General features: G+C 40.6%; 1 protein-coding gene across 3 annotated transcripts in view; it reads right to left on the reverse strand.

The window, feature by feature from the left end:
• Nucleotides 1-25335, reverse strand: part of ITPR2 (inositol 1,4,5-trisphosphate receptor type 2) — a 480765-nt gene that overhangs the window by 264427 nt on the left and 191003 nt on the right. For all 3 annotated transcript variants that reach the window (XM_058282925.2, XM_058282926.2, XM_058282929.2), the window contains exons 22-26: nucleotides 20707-20900; nucleotides 17144-17273; nucleotides 14601-14658; nucleotides 12607-12772; nucleotides 11438-11611 (exon numbers count right to left, since the gene is read on the reverse strand). In XM_058282925.2, the coding sequence (XP_058138908.1) occupies nucleotides 11438-11611; nucleotides 12607-12772; nucleotides 14601-14658; nucleotides 17144-17273; nucleotides 20707-20900 (722 nt within the window). The remainder of the gene's footprint in view (nucleotides 1-11437; nucleotides 11612-12606; nucleotides 12773-14600; nucleotides 14659-17143; nucleotides 17274-20706; nucleotides 20901-25335) is intronic.

Below are 25335 nucleotides of genomic sequence, written 5' to 3' on the forward strand. Positions count from 1 at the left end.
AGAATAGACAAACAGGGTTTCTATTTGATAGTAAAAATAATTTATTGATGAAAAGTAGAAAGTGGAAAAGCTGGAAATATCATTAAATTTCCTTTTTCTGACCACAAAGGTGGAGGGTGAATATTTAAAAAGGCCACATTCATTTTTTTAAAGAGAAGAAAAGCTAAAGAAAACCAAGTTTTTGCCACAAACCAGGATTAAGATATAACCACATCTAAAGACTGACAAAACTCCTAAGATAGAAAGGAGATCTTTCTGATAATTGTCAGCCTTAAAGAAGGCAGTTAAAAAGATACAGGCAAAGTTTTACCAGATAAATTTAAGTCTATTTTTCAAACAGTGACCTGAAGAAAAAGCAACTGTCTGGTTTTAAGAAAAGTAATCTTCGGCAAGATGTACTACATTACAAGAAGTTATACTCATGTAGCCCAGGGGAAGATGTAGGCAATTCTAAACTCTAGAAGTGTGGGAATTATGAAGAATAATGATTTTAATTTAAAATTGCCAGTAGTCAACAAAAGGAGGCAGCACTAGAGAATTCAATAAACAACTTCTTTTAATTCCAGAAAATAATTCATTATAATTAAACTGAGCAAAAGTATTAACCCGTGGACCACCTGGATGATTCTAAGCAGCAATCTGGGGAATTTAAGAAAATATGTAAACTACATAACTATATTTATGTTTTGTTTGCTTATTTTATGCCAGAATACTCCAAGTAGAGGCATTGCAGGAGTTTTCCTCCAAAAAGGGCAGAAATTGACCTGATATCCTCTACAACCTTGGTCCCAGTTAAATGGTCATATCTACAAAACCCTGGATTTATTCTAATGACTAAATATTAGTAAAATACAAATTAGCATTTGTACAAAATTCAGAATGTAAGAGTGACATATGCAGAACCCCAGAGCTGAGTAGGCCAAGGGAAAAGAAAACAAAACACAACATTTAACACTGACAACAGTGCATGCTTGTAGTAGATATTCAAGTGGTCCTTTTGACAGCAGTGATGAAGAGTAACTATGGCACTCTGAAAATACTTGTACTTTTGTGTGAATATTTCCTATCATCTGGAAGAATGTAAGTTTATTTCTTCTAATGGATTATGGTAAGCAGTTAGCTCAGTGACATTACAGAGGCAGCTCAATTTTTAATTACATAGTATACATCACAGCATAAAGCAGCAGATTCAGAAACAAGACAGCAAGAACAGTCTAGAAATTAGATGGGCAGCAGGGTACTCGGCAGAGGCTCAAAGAGTAAAAGTCTAAACAAATACTTTTTCTGAATACAACTTCCCAATTCTTTTCTATGTATAAGGCAAGAAAACTCCGTAATAGCCAATAACAGAAGTGATACAAGAAAACAACATTGCGTGACCTATAAGGCGAACTAAATACTGGCACCAATTACTGGGGATCCAGCTCATTAATTTAAGCAAGGGCAATCATGCTTTTAAAAATAGAACTTTCCAAATCCTACACTGTAGCACTGCCTGCATTTGCAGCTGCGTGATTAAAATAGCTCAGCGCATGGCTGCTCTGTATCCCCACCTCACTGAAGTTAAACGAGGTCCCTCCCGGCAAAGCTGCCACCAGCAAGCCTAGAGGCACTCTGCCTGCCATCTGCATCCTAGCCCTCCCTTTCTTAACCCGGGAGTTCAACCCAATCAGTGGCATCATTTACACCCCCTTCCCCACTTCAGGTGCCAAATGCCTTCCTTCTGTCTTCTCCACCTCCTTCCAAAAGATGAAAACAAAATCGATTTATCATCAGTCATGTACACTGGATTGACCCATCAGATTATAAACTAGTTGAAACTCTTGATCATAACTGTTCCCTCATTCAGAAGAATGAACGGTGAGGACTTTGGGATGGTGCCATATTATTTCTCCCTCCCACCTAAGAGAACACCACGTACCAGTCACTTAGGAAGGTATCTCGAGGGTTCCAAATCTCTAAAATCACCCTAGGCTACGTATCTGACCTTGCGTATAGCTGGTTTAGACCTTTGTGGTGCCACAGCGGGGCTTCTGCTTCTCAGGCAGGTGCCCGAAGCTACTAGAAGCTACTTAAAGACCCTCGATGGAAGAGGCTGAGCCCACCACCACTCGCAGGAACTTTCCTCCAGACTTCCCTGTCTGAGGCCCCGATGCCCTCCCTTCTAGAGAAAAAAACGCTTATTTCTAACCTTACCCCAAACCTGCTTTCCTTTCCCTTTGCTCCAAGACAAATATGATGATATTGGTGTTTTCTGACTCATCTGATGTGATTTTAGTTAGTATTTGATGATGTTTCATCTGACATCCTAGAAAACACCCCAAATCGCCTTTATTACTTGTATCTGATAAGTAAGGTAATAACAAAAAAAAAAGTGTACATTCTCTTTATTTAGAGAAGCATTAAGAAAAACTAGGAATACACTGATGATACGTTTGCTCAATGTAAAATAGTAACTACTTTCATAAGATTGCAACAGAATCCATCATTATATGGCAACGTATCCCAGAAACTTTTTGCTGCAAGTATAGGGTTGGCTAAACACTCTAAAGCATTATATAAAATTTAGGAAGGATGGGCAACCCTTTGGTGAAAGGAGTGGCATAGAATATCAGAGCTCTGCACAGGAGATGGAAATAGTAACACAGCAGAGCCTTTCTAGGATGTCCCTGATACCTTCCATGCCATGGAAAGAAAGCTCCTCTAGTCACAAGCGTGTCACAGCACCCCATGTGGCTGAGAGGAGATTCCGTGTCCAGCATGAGTGACGCAGAAAAGTCCTAACCTTCTTGGAGCCATCTTACAAAGCAATCAATCCAGCAGTGCTGAGACCTGGTCTAATGTCACACAGAGGCTCTGATTCTAATGAATCAATTTCTCTTACAAGCCAATTGCTGAGTAAAAGAAACCAAGTAGGAACTTACATTCTTCACAAGCAACTTGTATTGAAAGAAAAACAAAGAGCAAAGTAAAAAACAAATAAATAAATAGACAAGATAGTAATGTTCTTTATAACAAGAAAGGAAATACTAAGGTTATGGTAAAGCAGTATTAGTTTTAAATTTAGGCAAGAAACCAGAGGAGAAAAGATTCTTAGAGTGGAAGTAATTCAAAGAAACAAATTCAGAAGGTATAAGAACTCCATTTTAGTATTTGCACTACAATTAGATGGAATGAGAATATGTAAAATTATCATTTGGCTAAAAAACAAAAATTAGTTTTCAAGATTATATCATAAAAAAGTGCTTATTAAGTAGATTATCCTATCCAATCACCATCAGTGGCATTAGTTCAGACATAAAGGACAAGAATACATAGTGTGAAATAAATTACTAAAATAAATATACAGAAACTAGAGAAAAAATAGAAAATGGAGACAAGAAAATAGAGTCCATGAAAGGAAGATTTAGAAAAGCACTCTCCAAAATTAACAGATAGACGGTCTTTGTACAATGACCTCAGTGTCACCCACTGGTCACATCGGGTAGGAAGATTATGTTTAAAGCATATACCAGGCAACGATTCTTAGATATTCTACCAGTTGGCACTGTCAAAGTAAGTTAGTCAATAACAAGTTTTGCTGAAGAAACCAAGTTTATGTAGACTGATTTTCCGGCTCTGCAGAATCGAAGTACGAGCACTCGGGATAGCACAAGACCTGCCTCCTGTGCCTGCTTGTTTCATCAAAGAAGAGAGATCAGAAGTGGTAGACAAAGAATAGATACAGCTTTTTAAAAAGATAAATGGGGAAGGAAGAAATAGAAAATCCACTGGGGAAGGTGGGCCTATGGAGACAGAGAGAAAAAGCAAAAGGGGGGTGGGGGTGGGAAGAGTGAGTGAGAGAGAGGCCGAGAAGGAATTATTAATTCTCTCATGAAGATCAATCTGCAAACTAAAATTCAAAGGCCGATGAAGAAAATTAGTGCTGGGGAAAAAAAAAACACCTCATTAAGGAGATTCTATCTTTCCTAGGGAAATGCAAACAACCACAAAATCTTCTGAAAAGTATTTTATTTGGTTCACTTTTCTAAGGAGGTACCAGGGATTGAACCTGGGACCTCATAGGTGGGAAGCAGGCACTCAACCACTGAGCTACATCTGCACCCCTTGTAAGTATTTTAAATATGTATTTTTAAAACAGCGATAAAGTGAAGAAAACCTTCTCCAGAACCAGGAGGACGCTCTGCGGTAGCCACTGATGATGCAACAAAGCTCAAGAGTGCTCGGCCCATGCAGAGGTCAGGGAGCGCCTCTGCTGGTGAAAGGTGATGCCACAGCCAGGTGTCAGCAGGGAGAGAGAAGGCCTAGGTCTCCCCTGACCCATCAACCGCAGAGAGGTGCAGGTGCTCGCCTGAACACCCGACTGGGCGCGATTTCCTCCCCTGGAAGAACTCCTACCGGGAAGACTTGGGCATAAGTTTATCAGGGAACAAACACAAACTGCTCGGGCCCCAGGCAGTTTGGAGGCAGGTACCTGTGTTTCTAGGACGCTGGTCAGAGGGCCCAGAGGCAGCTCCTGCTGGGGTGGGACTCTTACAGGAGGGGGACCATGTCCCGTCCTCGCCAGCTCTTGTCCAGGGGACCCAGAGTGAGCCCCAGGAGACATTTTCAGCTCATTCTCTTCCTTAAATGGCATGTTCTTTAAAAAGAAAAAATAATAAAACCAGGCAGATATGAATTGGAATGACAGATATGGAGAAGAAGCTAATAGAGACCCTAAAGGTGAAAAATATAGTCCTTGAAGCAAAAACTAAAGAGATGGTTTAAGCACAAGATTTTAGATCACTGGGATAATAGACTTTTTTTTTAAAAGAAGCAGGCAACCTCATACAGGTGTGTAGCTAGAGATAGATATAGGAACAGGTATGGATATAGATAAAGGAAGAAAGTTATTATGAAGAAAAATTCAAGAAAACAAAATAAGTACCAGAGTAGGCTCTTCTGGAAGCAGCGCTCTACCCAAGTACCTGAACGCCAACCTGTAATGCAGGATGGGTGAACACAAAGGCAACCCCGGCTTGCCCCACACTGACACTGTTTTCTGAGTTAATCTGCTTCCTCTATGGAGCAGTCAACAAGTGTTTGAAGGTGATGAATGAGTAATTGCTCCGACTTGTTACTTTAGCATTTAAGCTTCCAGAAAAGATGACACAATCTTGTAATGCCCTGGAACGTAAGTTTAATAAAGGGAAACCCTATAACATAAAATAGTTAATAAAGCTGATAGGAGGCGGGTATGCAATGGGCCTACTAGATGACAAAATCAATCCCATTTGCCTTCCTATTTTTAAGGGACCAACTATAGCACTGGGATAATTTTGGATCATATACTGAGATTTGCTAGGATTAGTAGATGGACCATCAACTCATATTTATTGCCAACAGAATAGATGGGGGGAAAAACATTTTTATATTACAGGGAAACATTTTATTACTAACTTGAAGAATCACAATTTATCTGGTCTTCTGATATATAAGCAGGCACAAAGTTAGACCATTATGAGCTGGTTTAAAACAATGCCAATCGTCCTGTGTTTAGAGCCTTTGTAAAGATTTACTAAACAACAAAGGATTATTATTTGTATTGGCCTGCTAGTGAGCATGCTGCCTGCTACTGGCTGTTTCCATTGATGTTGTGATAGTTTTCATCCTGTTTACAATAAATCACCACGATCTTTGGCTGCTGGTTCATTACATGATGCAGATTATTTGGTTTATGCAACTTAGTAACTGTAATTTCTCACTTTTTTCCCCTTATATCAATCTGTAAACAGGTGTTTTCCTGACTTCTCAACCCTCCTATCTGTGTACATTTCATCACCTTACACCTGAATTTGGACAACAGGGTCCTCCTTTGTCCCAACCTCTTGCTGCTTGCTCTCCTGATCCATCCTGGATTCTACCAGATTAAAATTTCATGATGGTATACTCACCTACCTAACCAAGAATCTTCTAAGGCTCCCAATTTCCGGTCATTTCAAATACCAACTGCTTATACACGGTGAACTCTGTTTCTCATTAATATTCTTGAAGATATCAGCCAACTAAATCTTTCAAAATAGGCCCATTCTAGGGCCTGGAGAGAAGCCTCCAAGTAGCAGGCCCACCTGACAACTCTTTCCTGCCGTGTAGTGCACGCTACTCGTTCTTCAGCTCGGACTGCTCAGGTGTGTTCATTCTTGGAGGGCACGGGAGTGCCTGTGTGGGATACAGACTGGACTCTATTCATACCTTAAGAAAGGAAGTGAGAAATTCTAGGGACTGGAATCACTCTCGAAACAGAATGTTTGAAGGAAGGATTTCACTCTGAGAAGTATGAGAGCGGTCAAGCAGAGCAAGGTCAGCTGTGTTCCAAGCTGCCTCCAACCCAGTGTCAGCAAATAGGAACTACTGGGACAAACACAGGGACTCAAAATAAAGAACTCTATTGCTAAAGAACTCTCAGAATATAATGGGACAGAAGTGTAGACAAACACCTCCGAGCACGCAAAATCTAAAAATGATGACAATCTAAAATACCTCTTTTTAGAAAAGAGAAGGAAATAATCAGGCTAAAACCATGAAAGTTCATGGAAGTTTCGGAGTGAATCGCCCACCGGGTCGGCAGTGGCCCCGGGTCGCCCCTGATCGCTAGAGTCTGCATCGTAGCCTGTGCGCACAGCGGAAAGGAGAGCAAAGCCTCGTCTTAAGCAAGATGGAAGGCTAATGAGAGACCGGGAAGGGCAGTGCCACCTCGGGGGACGCCCGCAGGGACAAACCCGGAGAGCCACGGCCACCTGAGAACAGAACGAAGGATGCCTTCTAGGCCTTGGCCCTGATCAGAGCCAAAATCAGCGCCTACCTACGACGGCAAACCCACTTTCACTCAGGTTTGATGCTAGAATTCCCATACTAGACCCAAAAGTCTCAAGTCAAAAACGTTGACATGGTTACAGAATTTAGTATCCCCAGTTGCCTTATGGTAGAAAATGAAATCCTCTCTGGATTAAATATAGGCTTCGGACAAAGTCCACAGAAAAAGTTCCAAAGAACATAAGTTCATAATAAAAAATTTTTTAAAAATCACTGATCACCTAAGTAAAGGCACCTTCAAGGACTGCTGTAAGACAGCACACTTAAAACGGCAGAAGGCCTCCTTTTCCAAAGCACTGATCCTAGATATAAAACCTCTGTTAAGTTTACTGCTGGGTTCTCAGAAACAAAGGACAGCTCCAGAGAGGCCCCCTCCACCTCCAAGGGACAGGCACGTAGCCTGAAACCAGATCAGAGGGCTCCAAGCCACCAGGCAACAGGGTGGGCTCCCCTGGGGCAAAGGCCAATCCCCGCCACCCACCGCCAAACGTCAGGGGTGGGCCTGGACCCGCCCCCCCCCCCCCCACAGGCAAGGGTGTGGGGAGGGAGCACAGGACCGCGGGCCAGCAGCGCCCCCTGGCAGCAAGTCCAACCGTCACAAAGGCTCTAAGGAGAAAGGTCAGAAACCCAAGCGCTCACGATCAAAGACGACCAAAAACACAACAAAACAAGCAAGCAGAGGGAGAGCGTAGGACGTGCTGTGGAACCTGGATCCCCGCTGACAGGCTGTAGACTAGGCCCGTAAAAGCAAGCTCTAGCAAGCAACAAGAAGGAGCAAAAGCTACCTAAAAGACTGGCAAAAAAAAAATCAGATTTGAAAAATTTTAATTCTTGACACTAAAAAATTGTTTAAATGATGGGTTAAATATCAAATAAGACATATCTGACAAGAGACTCACATGAATCTAAGGATATGATTCCAAAAGAGAGCACCAACTCACAGATATGGAAAATATGAAAAGGAAATTAGTAGAGAGGGAGAAATAAAAAGGTTTTGCATGCCTTTCATTGGCTCTGCAGAGTAAGGTACCATTATCCAACAGACAGCAAACCTCAACAGCAGCAATGGAAGCCAAAACACATGGAATAATATCATCAGAACTTAGAAAATAACTCAACTGATAAAATTTCTTTTCTCCATATAAATAGTATTATATTTGTAGGCATCTAATAAAATAACTTCAAAGTATATAAAGCAAAAAGTAAAAGAAAAAAATTAATAAACCCACCATTGTAGTAGGGAATGTCAACAAATCTCTCTCAAACCAGAAAAAAAAAATATTAGTAAATATATATATGATTGTAACACAATAAATAAACTAGATTTAGTAGCAATATACAGTACCTTTTGTTTTCAGGCACACATGGAACATTTCTAAAACCTGATGGCCTAAACGCAAATCTCAACAAATTTTGGAGAACTGTTATCATCAAACTATATTCTCTTACCACAATTTAATTAAGAATTCAATAACAAAGAAAGTTTTATATTTAGAAATTTAAGATCTCACTTCCAAGTGAATTGGAGCCAAAAAAGAAATTATAATGAGGAATTTTAGGTATCTAATATTGAACAATAATAAAAATATTATCTATCAAAATTTGATGCACCACCTTCAAAAGAAAATATAGCGTTAAAAGCTTTAAAATGTCTTAATATTAATGTGCTATCCAATCAACATAAAAGGTGACAGAACAGTAAAATAAATACAATAAAATAGCAAACATCTGGGAAGATCAAGCTAGACAAAAGAAGGGAGACAGTAGTAAACAATTTAAGAAAGGATAAAGGTAGGAAATTACAGATATAGAAATTAGAGCTAATGAAAAATATGAATAAATTTATGACAATAAATCTGAAAAGTATATGACTACAAATATATACAACAAAACTGACACAAAATAGAGAATGATCTGATAACCATTTTAAAAAAACTGAATCTTATTGACCACAAAGTAAATAAGAGACCCGGGTAGTATTACAGAGAAGTTTTACCATTCATGGACAAATAATTCCAACCTCACACAAAGAAGAGGGGACAAATACTGTGCAGCTCATTTTAGGGGGCTGGTCTAACCCGGACACCAGCATTCAACAGGAGGAGAATGATACAAGAATGATATTACAGGCCTGTCTCACACACAACACAGATACGAAATCCCAAATAGCATTTGACAATGTGAAGACATCACCGATACGTTATTCTAGAATGAAAACGTTACAATGGTAGAAACACTATTATTTATGATTTATGGAATCAAAATTAACACATTAAAGAAAAACTGACAATCTCAATTAGATATATAAACTGCATTTGGTCACAGTAAAAATCCATTTATGGAAAAAACTAGCATACTAGGAATAGAAAAGAATTTCCTCAAGCGACAGAGAGTATCTACAAAAAATGTCTAATAAAAACATTACATTCAATAGTGAAATATTAAAATCATTCCCCTTTAAATGAGAAACAAAAGACGCCCATTATCACCATTTCTATTCAACATATACTGGAAAATTCTACCAAAATATTAAGGCAAGAGAAAAGAAATGATTTGTGAAAAGACTATGCTCAAGTTTGAACTAGCAGCAGCACCATGACACAAATGTATTTTTTACCTCATAGGTAGATGAATTAGTAAGACTCACTCCCTGCCTGTACAGAATTTAGCTTAACCCAAACTGGAAGATGAAGTGAAACGACCAATAAATATGGAAACATACTCAGTCTCACTTGTAATCCAGAGAAATGAAAATTGTAACAGAGATAACACGTCAAACACACCCGATTATCAAAAATGAAAAAGTGAGAAAAGCAGCATTCATGCGAATGGGGAGCCACTTGGTCTTTGGAAAATAACTGGCCTTATCTTACAAGAAGAGCCAACTGCATGTCTTACTCCTAAGTATGCACCCCAGAAAGTCTCTTGCCCATGAGCATCATATCACATCAAGCAGTTTTCACAGTAGCATTGCTAAAAAGTAAAACAAACTGGAAAGAACCCAAATGCCCATCAACAGTTAAATGGATAAATACGGGCATAAAGTGAAATAATTTATACTAGAAAATGAATGCATTGCATCTCTACATCAACAAGAAGAGATGACAAAAACACAGATGAGATATTTTTCAGATAGTTCATATATCTTAGAAATATAGACACATCTGGTAAAATCATTAAGATAAATGAGAATGATTAAAAAATTCATGATAGTGGTTTCCCCTGGGAGACAGGGAGAATGACCAGTCTCAGAATTTTAAGCCCATGGGTCCATGATAACAATGTTGAGACAATGAAATAATTGAAGTTGGAGCTTAACTTGTGGACATTTTGGTAAATAATATGTCACCATATTGTTTATGTTATCATACTTTATATTTTCTCACTGAAGCCACACTAACTGATATTCTTACCATGTGCAGAGTGTTTTGCTCATTTAATCTCACAGCAATCACGATGAGCTAAGTACTATTATTGCATCCATTTTATAGGCAGGAAAAATAAAACTTAGAGCATAAAAATAAGTTGCCCAAAGCTACATATTATACTAAGTGGCAAACTCAGGGGTACTAACTTCAAAATCCATGCTTTAGCAAACTATGCATTGTAATCTCTATATTGCAGATTACGAACTGGTGCTCAGCATGCATTCCACTCCCTTAGTTTCCCCCTGCATGGCAAGAACTGGTTTCCCAGATCCCTCTGCAGCTAAAGATCTAAATTCACTTCAGATTCTGCCAATGAGATGAATTCATATAGAATCTGGAAGCCAGAGGGCAAGCAGCTGAGAGGGCTGAAAAGAAAATCCAAATAAATATGTGTGTGTCCAGGGACCTCATGTTCCATTAACTTATGATGTGTGAATAAAACTGAGATTTTTTTTTAAAAAAGCAAATACTAATAAATAAAACACTAGACAGGCATTTAAGAAATGTTATGTATTGTCAACTTCATCTTTGGTACTGTTCAGTTTATTTAAACATTCCCACTAAAATACTGTTTAAAAAGAAAGAACTGGTCTATGTATTTACTGAAATGTGAAAGCAGCTGAAAGCTAAAACAAGGCAATAGAAGAACTTAAAATCACCATTTATCCACTCTTTAGATCAAACATACTAATAGATTTTTAGTATTTTCAGGTAGGCCATAAAGCATATTGCCTTTTCACTAAGATATTGTTTATATGTATAAGGATATAAAAGAACTCAAGGAAAGATTTGTAGGTTGACAATAAACAGTCCCAAGAGAATGGTGAAAACAAAAACTGACGTTTCGCCACAAGTATCAAAGCTTAGAACCCATTCCTTTTTGGTACTTCCCAGTCCCTCCTCTTGTCTTAATTCCTACATTAGGGGATCTACAGCAGAAAGGAGAGTGAAAATTAAATGAGGTAAGGAGTCACAGCAATTGGCAAGAATTAACCAAAGTAAAGGTTGATGAAGTTAACTGATTTTAGTCAGAATTTTATGATCTGTTGCTCAGAACAAAATTTTCTTTATTAACATTTGACCGTAGGGCATACGGTTACATAGACAATTCCACTAATATTGTTCGGATTATTGAAACATATATCTCAAAAACCAACCTCAACTGGCTCTTCACCACCTTTTACTTGATTTTCACCCATTTCTCCATTCTCATAGCTGCTGCTTTTCTCAACCCACAGCTCAGATTTCTCAACAGTCAGTCGAAGCTGGTCTAGGTCTGCCTTGATTTGCTTGTAGTTATCTACATCTTGATTAGAGACCAGTAATTGCACCTGAAAACAGAAGAATTTCAACCTTTATTTTTGGAACTTCTTTATTCCTATTTCCTTTATATAAAATCTAAAATCCCAAGCCTTTTAACATATCTGTATCTTAGTTGAGGTTTAATATTTCTAGAAAATTTATGAATATTTTTTACATTTATATTGACGACAAAACTTGCCTAGAAGCATCTATGAACTCTGACCAATATACCCATATATTAAAGAGGATTCAAAAATACCAGAGCCTCAGCAAAGCCTTTCTAAGTACTGAAGATAAAATAAAAGATAACCTAGCTCTAACTTCACTACTTAAGTTAATTTTCTGAGACCCTCTCTCCATTTAGAAAGAGAGAAACATAAAGTTAGTGGAAGATAATAACAAGCTACAATCTAAACCTCATGATATATACTTTCCTTTTGTTATAATTAATAGTGGTGTATTTTTAATTGTGTATATATGACTGTCCTTTTAATTATTTCATATTCTTTAATATATCCTATAATACTTCCTAATGAAGATCAATGTTCTATTAAATGAAATAAATATTTGTGGACTACCTCTAAGCACTTAGGTTTTACTAATTAATAGTCTCAAGCAGGATGTCTCATTTGACTATCACAAAAAGGTTAGACCCATAGCAGTGCTTTTCTTTTGGATTAGTGAATTTTTCAGTTGCACTCCATTTATTTCAGACAGTTACTAACTGTCCTACCCAAATTGATGGGTATAAGGTGGCATCAAAATAAAAGCAGTGGTAATGAAATTCCTAATGTGGTGTGATCCCCAAGTGCCTTCCTAAATCCTAGCACCTGACATTTATATTAAAGAAATGAACTAAAAATCACCTGTGGGGACCTCTTCTTAAAACAGACACTGGACAAGGCCACATGGGTCTTTAGAGGTGCCAAGTGTCTCCAGGAAGCGCACGGGCCTCCTTCCCGCGCGGGGGCCGCGCGGGGGCCGGGTGCTGGGAGCTCTCTGGGAGCTGGCTGCTCGGGCTCACCTGCCTGAACGCCTGCAGGACCTCGGCTCTCTGGCTGAAGTGCTTGAACAGCAGCTGCAGGGCTCCCGAGAGCAGCGGCGGGTAGTCGTGCATGATCAGGTGGATGAGGACCCGCAAGAACGTCCTGCCGCCCTCGTCATCCAGCTGAACGGGGTTTTTTTCCTTTCTGTAAAGCCAAACACCATCCCCTAAGGTAACTGGCATTTACACAGCCTCTCTTCTTAAGCAATGAAAATTGTGTATATGTTCTCAGACACAAACCACCTTTTCCCCTTAGAGAGTGAAAAGGAAGAGAAAAACTTTTTATTCCCCGCGCTGAACAATGAGAAAACATGCATGAAGGAATGCTGTGTCTGCGCCTGAAAGCTGAGGTGCCCACCTGTCCCAGCTTGCCAGCGATGGAGCACTGTCCATGCTGAAACACGGAGGGCCCAGGAAAGCCAGGATGAGTTAGCCCCCTCGGCAAGACGGAACTAGGAATTTGAGTCTCTCCAGCAGCACGTAATGCTGAGACATTCTAGATTCAGGACTGTGACACACCAAGGCAGTGCAGCTCTGGTATACCCCAGAGCTCTAGACACTTCTATCTGGTGTGGCAGACTGGGACAGAATGGCCTCCACACACCAAACTTCTGTGTGTTTGATACATTGGGATTCTTGGGAAGACTCCACAAGAACCAAAGGTCCATTTATTTTAAGGTAAAATGATAAACTTGTTCATTCTCTCTTCTAAGGAATAATGAAATATTTGAATAAGAAAACACACCCAAAACACTGGCACTACAGTATAAAAACAAAGCTAAACCAAATATTCACTAAGGATTTTATTTTTAAATCCCCTTTGGCTCTTTTTTTTTTTTAATAAAGATTTACCTATTTTCCCCTCTTCCCTCCTCCCCCCTGCTGTTTTTTGCTGTCTGTGTTGTCTTCTCTTATTTTTTCTCCTCTAGATTCACTAGGAGTCAATCCTGGAGACCTCTGATGTGGAGAGAGGTTCCCTGTCAATGGCACCACCTCAGTTTCTGGTTTCTGCTGCACTTCACCTTGACTCTCCCCTTGTCTATCTTTGCATGTGTCATCATCTTGCTGTGTGACTCACTTGTGCGGGCACTGGCTCACCACGCAGGCACTTGCGTGGGCACTGGCTCTCCGTGCGGGCACTGGCTGGCCACACGGGCACGCTTTCTCTTCTTTTCATCAGGAGGCCCCAGGGATCGAACCCAGGTCCTCCCATATGGTAGGCGGAAGCTCTGTCACTTGAGCCACATCCGCTTCCCATCCCCTTTGGCTCTGAGTCCTAATTTTTATTTGTCTAACAGAAAGAAAACTGCAACAAAAAGCATAGAATAGGTTTTGTTTTCAAGTCAAAATCTGTAATGAAAATGCATGCTAGAAACTCAATAATTTGTAGTTTATTTGATATTTTTTTCACCTTTTCTTTTAGACTACTATTAGTTTCATTTCTGAATAAGAATATAAATAAATAAATGGCAGGGCTCCTGTTAGCAAAAAAAAAAAATCATAGTCACGCATTTTTTTCCTTTAATCATGAATATTTCCAATGGGCAGAAAATAGCTTTAATTCACACATATAAAGTTAATAATAAGATTAAAAGAAGTTACTTTCCTGCCTAAAATTTCTAAGATGCAAGAAAGCAATGATTTTCAAGATGCAGTGATATTTATATCAAGGGAGTTAAAGGGCATTCTTGTGCTGTCATTATTTGAAGAAAGAAAAGCAAAGAACTCAGGGAAAAGTTCAGTGCACTGAGCTCATCTCTCTTGTCCTTTTTTTTTTACCTGACCTACAGAAAAGCTATGCTTTCTCCTCTACAGTAAATTCGCAGTTTCACTTCTGGCAGAGATTATGTTGGCAACAATGGATGTTCTAAAAATAAATATATATAGGGAAGAGAACAATGCCAAAGTATCAATAAAATTTTAAGCACAATCTTATTCACAAGTGAGATGAAGATTCATAAGTATTACTATACCTTCCAGCAAACATTGTCTCTGCCTGAGCTGCAATTTCATCTATATCAGGAACAATAGCTGCAAAGATAAATGGTAAAATTCATTCTTTATTTCATAATTAGAAGGTACAATATTTATATTAATATTAGTTTACCTAAAAATATTGCTTGCACCTTAATTTTTCATGCCACTGAATGTCAATTAACATGTCACAATACAGTTCCACTCAGATATCAATATTTTAAGTTAAAGTTTACATTCTTTAAATGTATGGTGCTATAAATCAGAGACACAAAGGTGTCCTTTATCTACATAAGTAGATAAATGTACATACCTGTAAATTTAAATGGCAGATGATATGGAAGACTGATTTTTTTATAGAATCAAAATAGGCCTGTAATGAACCTTTTTACTATATGGTATTTCCAAACAACACGGTATTTTACTTAAGGTTCTCAAATTCCATCCCTTTTTCTTGGGCATAGGATGTGCAATTTTTTTCTATTTGAAGCAGTCATGATTTCTTATCCTTTCCCACCACTAACATTTTGAAGATATCTTTACTAGCATAACATGTTTAAATGATAAATACATAGTTTATTTCTCACCTCCAAAGCATACAAAGAAAGCAGAGCAAGCTATAGGAAGGAAAAACCAATTCTCCCCAGGAAGAAATCACTTATGGATACCAACAATGAAAGGCTGGTTTCATCAGAGAGCACTGCTTGTCTGGGGTAGCCCTAGACTCTTCCTGTGATACTTTATTGTCCCTTGGAGCTCATGTTTCCAGAAGACTGGTTTCTGGGAGCCTGTAACTTTCACGCTGTTGTCAATGCAATCATGCGGGAGATTTTCTGGCTCTGCCATATCGTTCCTGGAAAGAGCCCTTCGGGGTCCTGCACTTCTGGGAAGCATGAAAACAACACCACTGCTAACAAGCCAGCAGTGACTCCTCACTTGGCAAGCTAAACCACAACAGTACGGGCACGCAGCCTCTGGGACGGCACTGGGGGTGCGGGCAGCAGGCTACATGCCTGGCATCCACAGCAACTACCCATCCACAAGCGCAGGATCATTTCAGACGAAGAGGAGGGTGAGGTCGAAGGCGGTTCCATATCTGTGAACAAATCCTATCCTCAGAGTTATGGGGGCATGTTTAGGTCATAACCCTGCTCCTGTGACGGGGACCCCAAATTGAAAGAGGCTCTCTGGAGCAATTAGTCAATAAATTAACTGTTATCTTAAGAGTTAGTTAAGATGAGGCCAGACGGGCTCAGGGTGCCCTGATCTAATCTGCTTGGTGCCTTATGAAGAGGAAATGTGGGCACAGCACTAGGGGGCAGAGATGGAGCTACGCCATGGACCGCTGCGAGCCACCCCAGACTCTCGAGACCGCGGAGGAGATGCGGCCCTGCCGGCTCCTTGGTTTCAGACCTCCAGCCTCCAGAACTGAGATTAAAACCCTGCTGTTGTGCGCAAAAGAAAGTGCAGCCTGCCCAGGAATGGCGCCCCACACACGGAGAGCTGACAAAGCAAGATGACACAACAAAAAGAAACACAGATTCCCAGTGCCACTGACAACAACAGAAATGGACAAAAAGAACACGCAGCAAATGGACACAGAGAACAGACAACTGCGGCGGGGGTGCAGGGGGAAGGGGAGAGAAATAAATAAAATAAATCTTTAAAAAAAAACAACCCTGCTGTTGTTTTAAACCATCCAGCTTTTGATACAGCCGCCCAGCAAAACTAAGGCCGTCAGAAAAACAGCCCTGTTAGCTACGCCTTAGTAAAAGATCACTTCCACCCTCCCATGACTGACCTAAAAATGGCCATTCAATATTTCTTAGTTTTCATAAAGCAGTTTCTACAGTCACAACATTTTTACAATCATTTTTATACTCTCTTACTGTTATGCCTAAAAATTCTAGGATAAGAATGGCTTCATTCTGACACTTTTTTAAATGTGAAAATTGAAATACGGTTCCAGTTTACAACCATGCAAAGTATAAAGCACAGAATGAAACCAACAACTCCATCCAGGCCTTTGGGGAATGTCATATCTTTACTCGAGTCAGGAGACAGACTCCCTACAAAACACCTTTCCTTCCAACAGCTGCATTTCACACTGCTCTTTGATCCAGGCAGAAAAATGTCCCCTGGAGTTCTAGCAAAACAGCATCCTGGCTACAAGACGCAGATGTGGGATTTGGAGACACCACATCAGGAATCCCTGCTCCAGTACTTTCTCTGACCTTCTAACCCTGGTTTTCTCATCTCTAAGATGCCAGGGTAACAGTATCTCTACCCCACAAAATCATGGAGATAACAAAAGAAAATGCTATCAAAGGACTCAATGCGAAACAACAGCACACACGCTCTCTGCCGTTCCAGGCGAGCTGGTGGGCGGCCTGCCTCGGTTCTTTCAAGTCATTGGTGGAGATTAGTTCCACATTTTTGACTCATAGAAACACCATTGTTTTAAAACAATTAAAAATACATTCAAGTTCTCAGAACAACAAAATATGAAGAGAAAAGGCTGCTACAAGAACAGAGGAAGTACCTGATGGCAGCAACGTATCTGGGGAGCCGCTGGCAGACGTCTCAGCATTTTCACTGTTCTCTCCAAACTCTTTCTTATATATTGACAGCATATATGAGATCCTGTAATCTAGTCTGACACTCAAAATAAACTACAAGAAACATTAAATGCAAGATAATTTTATTAGTACAGTATTTAAAAAAACAATTCATCACAACACCAGTGACAACACAACCATCAATATCTAAAATGAACTAGTTAGAAATTTTATTGTGAACTCTTAAAACGTCGGTTTCCCACATGTTTATCAGCCTCAAGACCAAGGCAAGCTGTACATTTCCATTAGCCAATGTCAGCAGAAATCCACAGCAGTTTTGGGGACACCAGACAAGTTGACACCTCACAACTGCTCTCTGGATATTTCAGGTAGAGCTGGAAGAAGAGGTAATGACGACATAATTTCCCTGAGCAATGTGGGGTGTTTCCACCAGCCCTGGAAGGCGAATGTGGGAGGATGACCTCATACACACAGAGCAGCCAATGGCTCAGCTGCAACAGTGCTGATCCCAGCTCTACCACGCCAGGCCAGGTAAGTGACTGCACCTGCTCACCACTGGTTTAACTCATGGGTGCTTGATCTTCCTTAGGTTTTTTTGTTCCCGCTGTTACTCTCATTAATTGACCCACTGACAGAAACTAAATACCAAGTACGGCTCAGGACTGCACCAGTGGCCACAGAGAATTCAAAAGCAAGAAACCAATGATTGAGATGGGAAAATAAAATATAGCATTACTGAAATAATTAGGAAACTACTAAGGGTATAAAGCACAATGGAAGTCAGCAAAGGAAAAGCCAGTACGCACTGCAGATTTCTAAGCACGGTCACCTTCCATCCCAGTTTGCCAGTGACAGATCCATTCTAACCTCTTGTTCCAGTGTAATTATTAATGGAGCCCCTACACTATAAAAGACTCTCACTTGGACAGTAAAAGAGACAGTCATACCAATTTTCCTGGCACCACGTTCCCTTCTCGCTGCACCACCCTTGCACCTCTCTCTCTCATTCCTCCCCCCTCCTCATCCCTTCTCATTCCCTCTTTCTCTCACTCCCCACTGCTCTCACCCCCTCATTTTTTCCCTCCCTCCCCCCTCTATTCCTCTCTCTCTCCTCTACAAGGCCTTTGTGCTCTTATGGGCAAAAACATGCTTCACGTCAACTATATTTAGAAAAGCTCAACACATATTTTTAAACCAGGTGCTAAGGAAGGTGCTGAGGATACAGTCCTGCCTTTGAAGGGCTTAAAGTCCAGAGGGGAAAACAAGCACCCAAGAGCCTAGTGTTTCAACATGTGGGAGCCAGTTCGTGCTGAACTGATTCTAGTTGGTGGAGGAGAGACATCATGGGAAAAGGGGGCTGGAAAAGGCAGGAGCAGAAGGGCGGGGACAGAAGCTAGACTGCAGGAGGCACTTTAAAAAGAGGGGCTGTTTAAGACCTCTATGAAAAGGTGAAGAGAAAATGACTGAAACGCTAACTTTTAGTTGACGATTAGTATAATACAAATGCAATTAGTATATTCAGTGCTGTACTCCATCAATACAACCAAAACTAAAATTCCTTCAGGGACACGTAGCGCCGAGGGACCCAGCACCCGGGACACGGCGCGCCGAGGGACCCAGCACCAGGGACACGTCGCGCCGAGGGACCCAGCACCGGGACACGTCGCGCCGAGGGACCCAGCACCAGGGACGCGTCGCGCCGAGGGACCCAGCACCCGGGACGCGGCGCGCCGAGGGACCCAGCACCAGGGACACATCGCACCGAGGGACCCAGACAGGGAGGCGCAGACGCTTCCAGCAGGGCCCAAAGGGGCCACGGAAACGAGGCTGCCGCAGCCAGGGCCCCACAGCACCGCTCCACAGGGTTCCCCAGGAGAGATGTTTCTCATGCGCCGCCCCTAACTGTGGGCCAGCATGAGGCCACACACCCCGACACTGTCCCCTGGTGGAAGGACACTCGGCTGAGCCTCACCAGCCCAGTCAGGCGGCCACTGCCTTTCCCAGTGTTGAACGGGGACGCTAAGTGACCGCTCGGGGTCAGGAATGGGAGGCCTGCCAACAGGTCTGAGGACTCAGCCGTGGAATTCCTGGAGGAACTGTTAAACCCTTTATGATTGTTAACCTGATTACTTCAAATGAAAGGTACAGACCCTTCAGGGCTCCTAACCCACTGCTGGTACCTCCAGCTACATTAAATTATGATAAAAGGCTTTGTAAACAGCATCTAGAATCTCAATAAAGCCTTGAAAGCTCCAGGCCCCATTCTTCACACCTGGAATAAATGCTATGATTAAGGCATTATAAACCTACTTGCCAACTTAAAAAAATAAGAAGAATCCACAGCTACAGTAATGGGGAATTTACTCACTAAACCCGTGAGCATAAAATGATAACTTACCTCCTACAAACTCACAGAGCTAAGAATTAGACTCGGTTAACTTTTTAAAATACTATTTCTAAGTTCTTGGGAAATAGAACACAAAAAGAGTCATATAAAATACCAAAAACAATTACTGACAATCTACAGAATAAAAACTTACTTGAGGTTCTCTCTACAACAATAACTCTGGTTACCTGGAATCAATTACCCAATTTAATTTAAAATAGGAAGAAGTTACAGTTTGGTCATTAACTTGGCCTGGTCTCAGATCCTTCTAGGACAAATATATAAACGTACTATCATCAATTGCAACATATATTCCATACCAATGCCAGGTGTTAACAATAAGGTGGTATATTAGAATCCTGTACTTTTACTTTTTTGCATGATAGTTCTATAAACTCACAACATGTCTGATAAAGAAAAAAAAATTAAATTAGGGTCACCACTAAATGAGAAGATATATATGAAAGAGGTTTTTTTTGTTTTTGTTTTTTTTTTTTTTAATTAATTTTTTTTTTATTGACTTTGTAATAATGTTACATTAAAAATATATATGTGAGGTCCCATTCATCCCCACCCCCCCCTCCCCCTCTCCCCCCCCAACAACACTCGTTCCCATCATCATGACACATCCATTGGATTTGGTAAGTACATCTTTGGGCACCTCTGCACCTCATAGACAATGGTCCACATCATGGCCCATACTCTCCTCCATTCCATCCAGTGGGCCCTGTGAGGATTTACAATGTCCGGTGATTACCTCTGAGGCACCATCCAGGGCAGCTCCATGTCCCAAAGACGCCTCCACCTCTCATCTCTTCCTGCCTTTCCCCATACCCATCGTCCACCATGTCCACTTTTCCCAATTCCATGCCACCTCTTCTATGTGGACTGAAAGAGGTTTTTGAAACCTCAAAGAACGCTAGGATTGCTACATACTATCATGAATACATTTAATGGGAATGAGCAAATGTGATTAACTTGCTATATAGTGTCAGCGTGAGATTTCTTAACAGGTTTGCAACTAATTAAAAATCATTGAATTAATCAGCATTTCAGAATATTTACACAGTGGTTGGGAACAAAAAGTATAGGGAAGTAAAGCAAAACTGTGTATCTGCCCGCTGGTCTCCGACAGCCTACCTGTAAAATCTCAATAATTTTCAGCTTGGTGTCCATCACGGTCACGTCCTCGTGCTCGGGGGGCCCGCCCTGCCTGCCGGGGTGGCTGCTGGGCTGCACGTCAGGCGCGCTCACGGGGAAGATGGAGCCTCTGCTGAGCACCATCTGGGTCATCATCTCCCCCACCCCGTGGATGGTTCTCATGACGTTGTTTCCTGCAGGAGAAAAGGCTGTAAGTCGACACAGACGACCCCTGGCAGGACACAGCGTAACACTCAGCTGGTCACAGGAGACAGAAGCACGGCAGGGAAAGGATAATCCCACACTGCTTGGGACCTTTCTTTGCAGAAAAAGTTAAGATGCTGTAGACACTTCTTTTTGGGGGGGGGGGCGGTGGCGGGGTAGGCAAGGGAATAAAGAGTTTAATAAGAAACAAGAAAACAAAAAAGTAAACGGTCCAAGGCACGGTCCATGGTCCAACAGCAGGGTGAGACGTGCCGGGGGTCCCTTTTAAAGTCTTTCCTCCTCCCCCTGCAGATATTTTTTTAAATGGCAGAATTTTTCAAATGAAATTGCTTTCAAGTGATGTGCTGGGGGTAGTGGCTGGTAGCTCTAACAATATCCAAATCAGGCGCTTCTGTAACAGTAAGTCCTACCCACAAGTCCCAATGGGCCCTTCCTTTCACAATAATTTGAAAGAAAAGGTCATTATTAACCTCTAAAATTAAGTGAATTGCAAGTGAGATTATGAAGATTGCAATTAAACAGTGAAATCTAGTTCCCAATCCTATCCTCAAACCAAGGACTCTTTTGCTTTCCTTTTATAACTCTTATTTTTAAAAAAGAGCTTCGGGGGAAATAATTACATCTTCATTTTTCAAAAAGAAAGCTTCATCCAGGGAAAAAGCATGTCATAGCCAGTAAGCTTCCCATCCCTTCATCTACTTTGAATAGAAAAATGTTACGCAAAATCCAAAGCAATTACATTCCAGGGAATTATGGACACAAGGTAGTGGCAAACATAATTGTTTTCAGTGAAGGATCCCTCCCTTTTTATTTCTTCTGGTGAGCATGACTCTTCATTCATTTGTCCATTTGCACCACACAGTTTCCTCACGTGGGCACAGAAATTCCATAAGCTTCCTCCCATCACTGCTACAATTTACATTCTCCTGCCTCCCTGTTGCTTCTCATGTCTAAAGTCCTGTGAGCAACAATGATTCAAAAAGCAATTGTCTTCCATTGCTAGAATCACAGTAAATCTATAGCAGAACACCAGTTTAGTCCATCGTTCATTCCCCAATCCCAGGGATTCTGGATTCTCTACTTGAGAGGGGGCTTAGATCCCATGGGCAGATGGATGGGACTCTCTTGCTTGCAGCTCTCTCGGCTCCCTGGGATGGTCATTGTCCATCATCACCTCCTTGTTAGCTGTCCTTGATGAGTCCAATAAACTGGAGAATAGATGTTGCAATTCCGTTGAGATTCAGGGCCACATGGACAGCCCAAAGATTTTGGTGTCTTGGACGTCCCCCTATCAGTCCTAGTACTAATTAATTATAGGTTCAAACAGAAGGGTCAGAAGAGCCGTGTTTAGGAAAATCACAACTAAGTCCAACTCTGTCACATGGGGAGCATAAATTCCAAAGTAGGCAGTGGCCACTGGGGGTTTTGAGGGCAGGGAGAGGTGGAGAAAAAAAAAAAAGGTGAAATATGGGGGCACTTTTGGGACTTGGAATTGTCCTGAATGACACTACAACAACAGATACAGGCCATTACATATCTTGCCATAACCTACAAAAATGGGCAGGAGAGAGTGTAAACTGCAATGTAAACTATAATCCGTGCTTAACAGCAATTCTTCAAAATGTTTTCACAAATTGTAACTAATGTACCACACTAACGAAGGATGTTGTTAATGTGAGAAAATGTGGGAGGGATAGGGGGCAGGACATATAGGAATCCCTTATATTTTTATGTAACATTTATGTAATCGAAATATCTTCAAAAAAAAATTTGTTTTTAAAGCGATGTCTCCTGTCCTTTGGGAGCCAGCAGGATCTTCGCCGCCTGGGTGTTCCTGGCCCCAGCGTGAGGCAGAGGTCTGAGCTCTGGAAGAAGTCCCCTCTCTCATGGCTCAGGACGTAAACCAAGAGATAGGGAAATGGAAATAAGGTGGAATGAGGGAAGGCTCTTGGTGCTAAATGAAGAGTACAAGCTGTAGGAATACACAGGATCGAAAGGCAAGCAAATAAAGAAAAAGAAAACATTAAGAGACGAGTCAGGAGAATCTGATGGTCCTGTGCTGACATACTGCATTTGCCATCAAGCCACTGGCAACTGCTCTTGTTTGTGTGCTGTGAAGGATGAAATAACTTTTAAAAGCCATTATCTTATCCATAAACAAAATTAGTGTGAGAGCAGAACTCCAACAGTACATTTTAGAGCACCTAAAGCAGTAACATTTTTCTAGAGTAGCATATTCCAGGCAGGAATTAACTTGGGTGTGCTTCAGAGAATTTGGGGGCTCTTATCACACTGCTACTGACAGAAGTCAAAAAAGGGATAAGAAAAATAAATAAAAGGTAATCTCCAAGTTTGGACAAGGCAGTGGTAAAAGGATCTGAGACAGCCCTATTTCCTACGAGAATATCCTAGAGGCAGAAGGCTTCCTTGTCTGTGGTTTTCAAACAATCACAGCACTTGAGTATTTCCAAACCCCCACTGTTTGCTTCATGGACTGCAGGGATGTACATCTGGTTGTTGGCAATGGTTTGGATCATCAATGCTCAAGCAGTAAATTTATCCAAGTTTTGATTCGAGTATTTGTACGTGTCAGCCTCCAAGAGATGCTTTCTCACCACTAATTCAGGACAGCCTCCTTTGTTATTCTTACCCGATTCACACAGAAATCCTTGGCACCCACAGTGTCTGCATCTTATTTAGATTTGCATGGAAAATAATCCTCTAATCCAAGTGATTATATTACACAGACAGTTAGCCCATACAATTCTTTCCCCCAAATATAGATCCTGTCACCAAGACATTGAAATCTAGAGGCCGGAACCATAATAATATGTAACACATGTTGTCGTGAAACGGGATGGCTCATTCCAATTGTGCCACATCCTTAGATGCCTGTGGCACATGGAAGCCACAAAACTCCCCTGACATTTCCTTGTATGGCCAACTCTTGTCTCAAATATACAGATGCTATATTTTCTGGATTTGCTTGGTGGTAATGAGAAGTGATTAAATTGTGAACTATTAGAACTTGAAAAACATAGGCCACATAAATCATAAATGTGCAAGGCTCCTGTATCTATTTTTCCACGGAAAAATTTCTAATTCTAGACTAAGTCAGAGGTAATCAGTCCTCAACGTTATAAAAGAAGAAATCTTACTATTTCTCTTCACACCCATAATTAGCTAACTCCACCAAAAAGTTTTCACTGAAAAAAGCTACTACATTATAACAAAGACTCTCCGGAAAACTAACCTCTAGAAATTCAGGGATTTTTGTCTTTTATATTAAGTCAGAATTTGGATTTATATACAAAGTGTTGAGCTGATTTGAAAATATGGGCATGATCTTTGTTAAGAGGGAATTGCTTAGAAAGAAAGGAGGAAAAACTCTTTAGAGTCTTTCATTACATAATTGAATAGATCTTTTTCACGAAACCTAATTTCCTCAAGAGTAGACTCCGAAAGAAAGACAAATATAGGATAATAAATGCACACTGTGAATGTCACTAGGAAGGGTAACTGAGAATAGAATGTTTTTTCTTTGTCTCAATAAAGACAAGTTTCCATTACTAATTTCAGAAAAATAAAAAGCCATCAGGAAAAAAACTGTGGTGGCCATAATTTAGTTTTTCCCTATTCAAAAGTCATTTTATGGCTTGGAGATCACCACCAGATTCAACAATCATTGACATGTGGATTGATAAAAGGTAAAAGAGATTTATCAGAATCTTACTTGATCTGAAATTTACCGTAAAGTCTTTAGGTATTTTATTTAAAGTCATCAACAAAATTGACTGTCACCTCTTTCTCTTATAATTATAGAATGTGAACACATAAGAATAAAAACTCTAATTTGAAATTTCCAGTGTTTAGATTTCTAATAGACATTTCTGAAGCAATACACACATTTGATTAAAAGAGCTCTGTGAATAATTTTTCCCAGCAATTTAATTGTTCTGGGACTACTAAAGTCAGCTCAGTGCTGGATAATAATAGAAGCAAAAAAATGGATAATCCAAAAACTATTCCTGTTTCCCCTGAAACATATTTTTATAGCTGGATTTGAATAAATACATCTGCTGCTATCCACTTGAAACAGAATGATATTAAACCATAAAGACATGACCCGGGAGATCTTCCTCCTTCCAGTCCCTGTTCAGCACGTCCTTATAAACTTCTGCTTGCTGGAGAGAGCCGCCACTCCAGGACAGCAGAAGTTTTCCCTGAAGCAGTGAGTCCTTCCCTCCGGTTAAGGGTCTGGGTTATAAAAAGATTCTCTATACACAAAACAAAACCATTAAGATAACACCAAAGTCTTAATGCAGCAGTGATCCAAGCACCTAAATTAGCAGCACAGGAGCAGCAATCATGGCTCTAGCCCAGACAAATGGACAATCAAGATTT

This window comes from Dasypus novemcinctus, chromosome 20 (assembly GCF_030445035.2).
Source record: "Dasypus novemcinctus isolate mDasNov1 chromosome 20, mDasNov1.1.hap2, whole genome shotgun sequence".
In the NCBI taxonomy this organism is placed as follows: domain Eukaryota; kingdom Metazoa; phylum Chordata; class Mammalia; order Cingulata; family Dasypodidae; genus Dasypus; species Dasypus novemcinctus.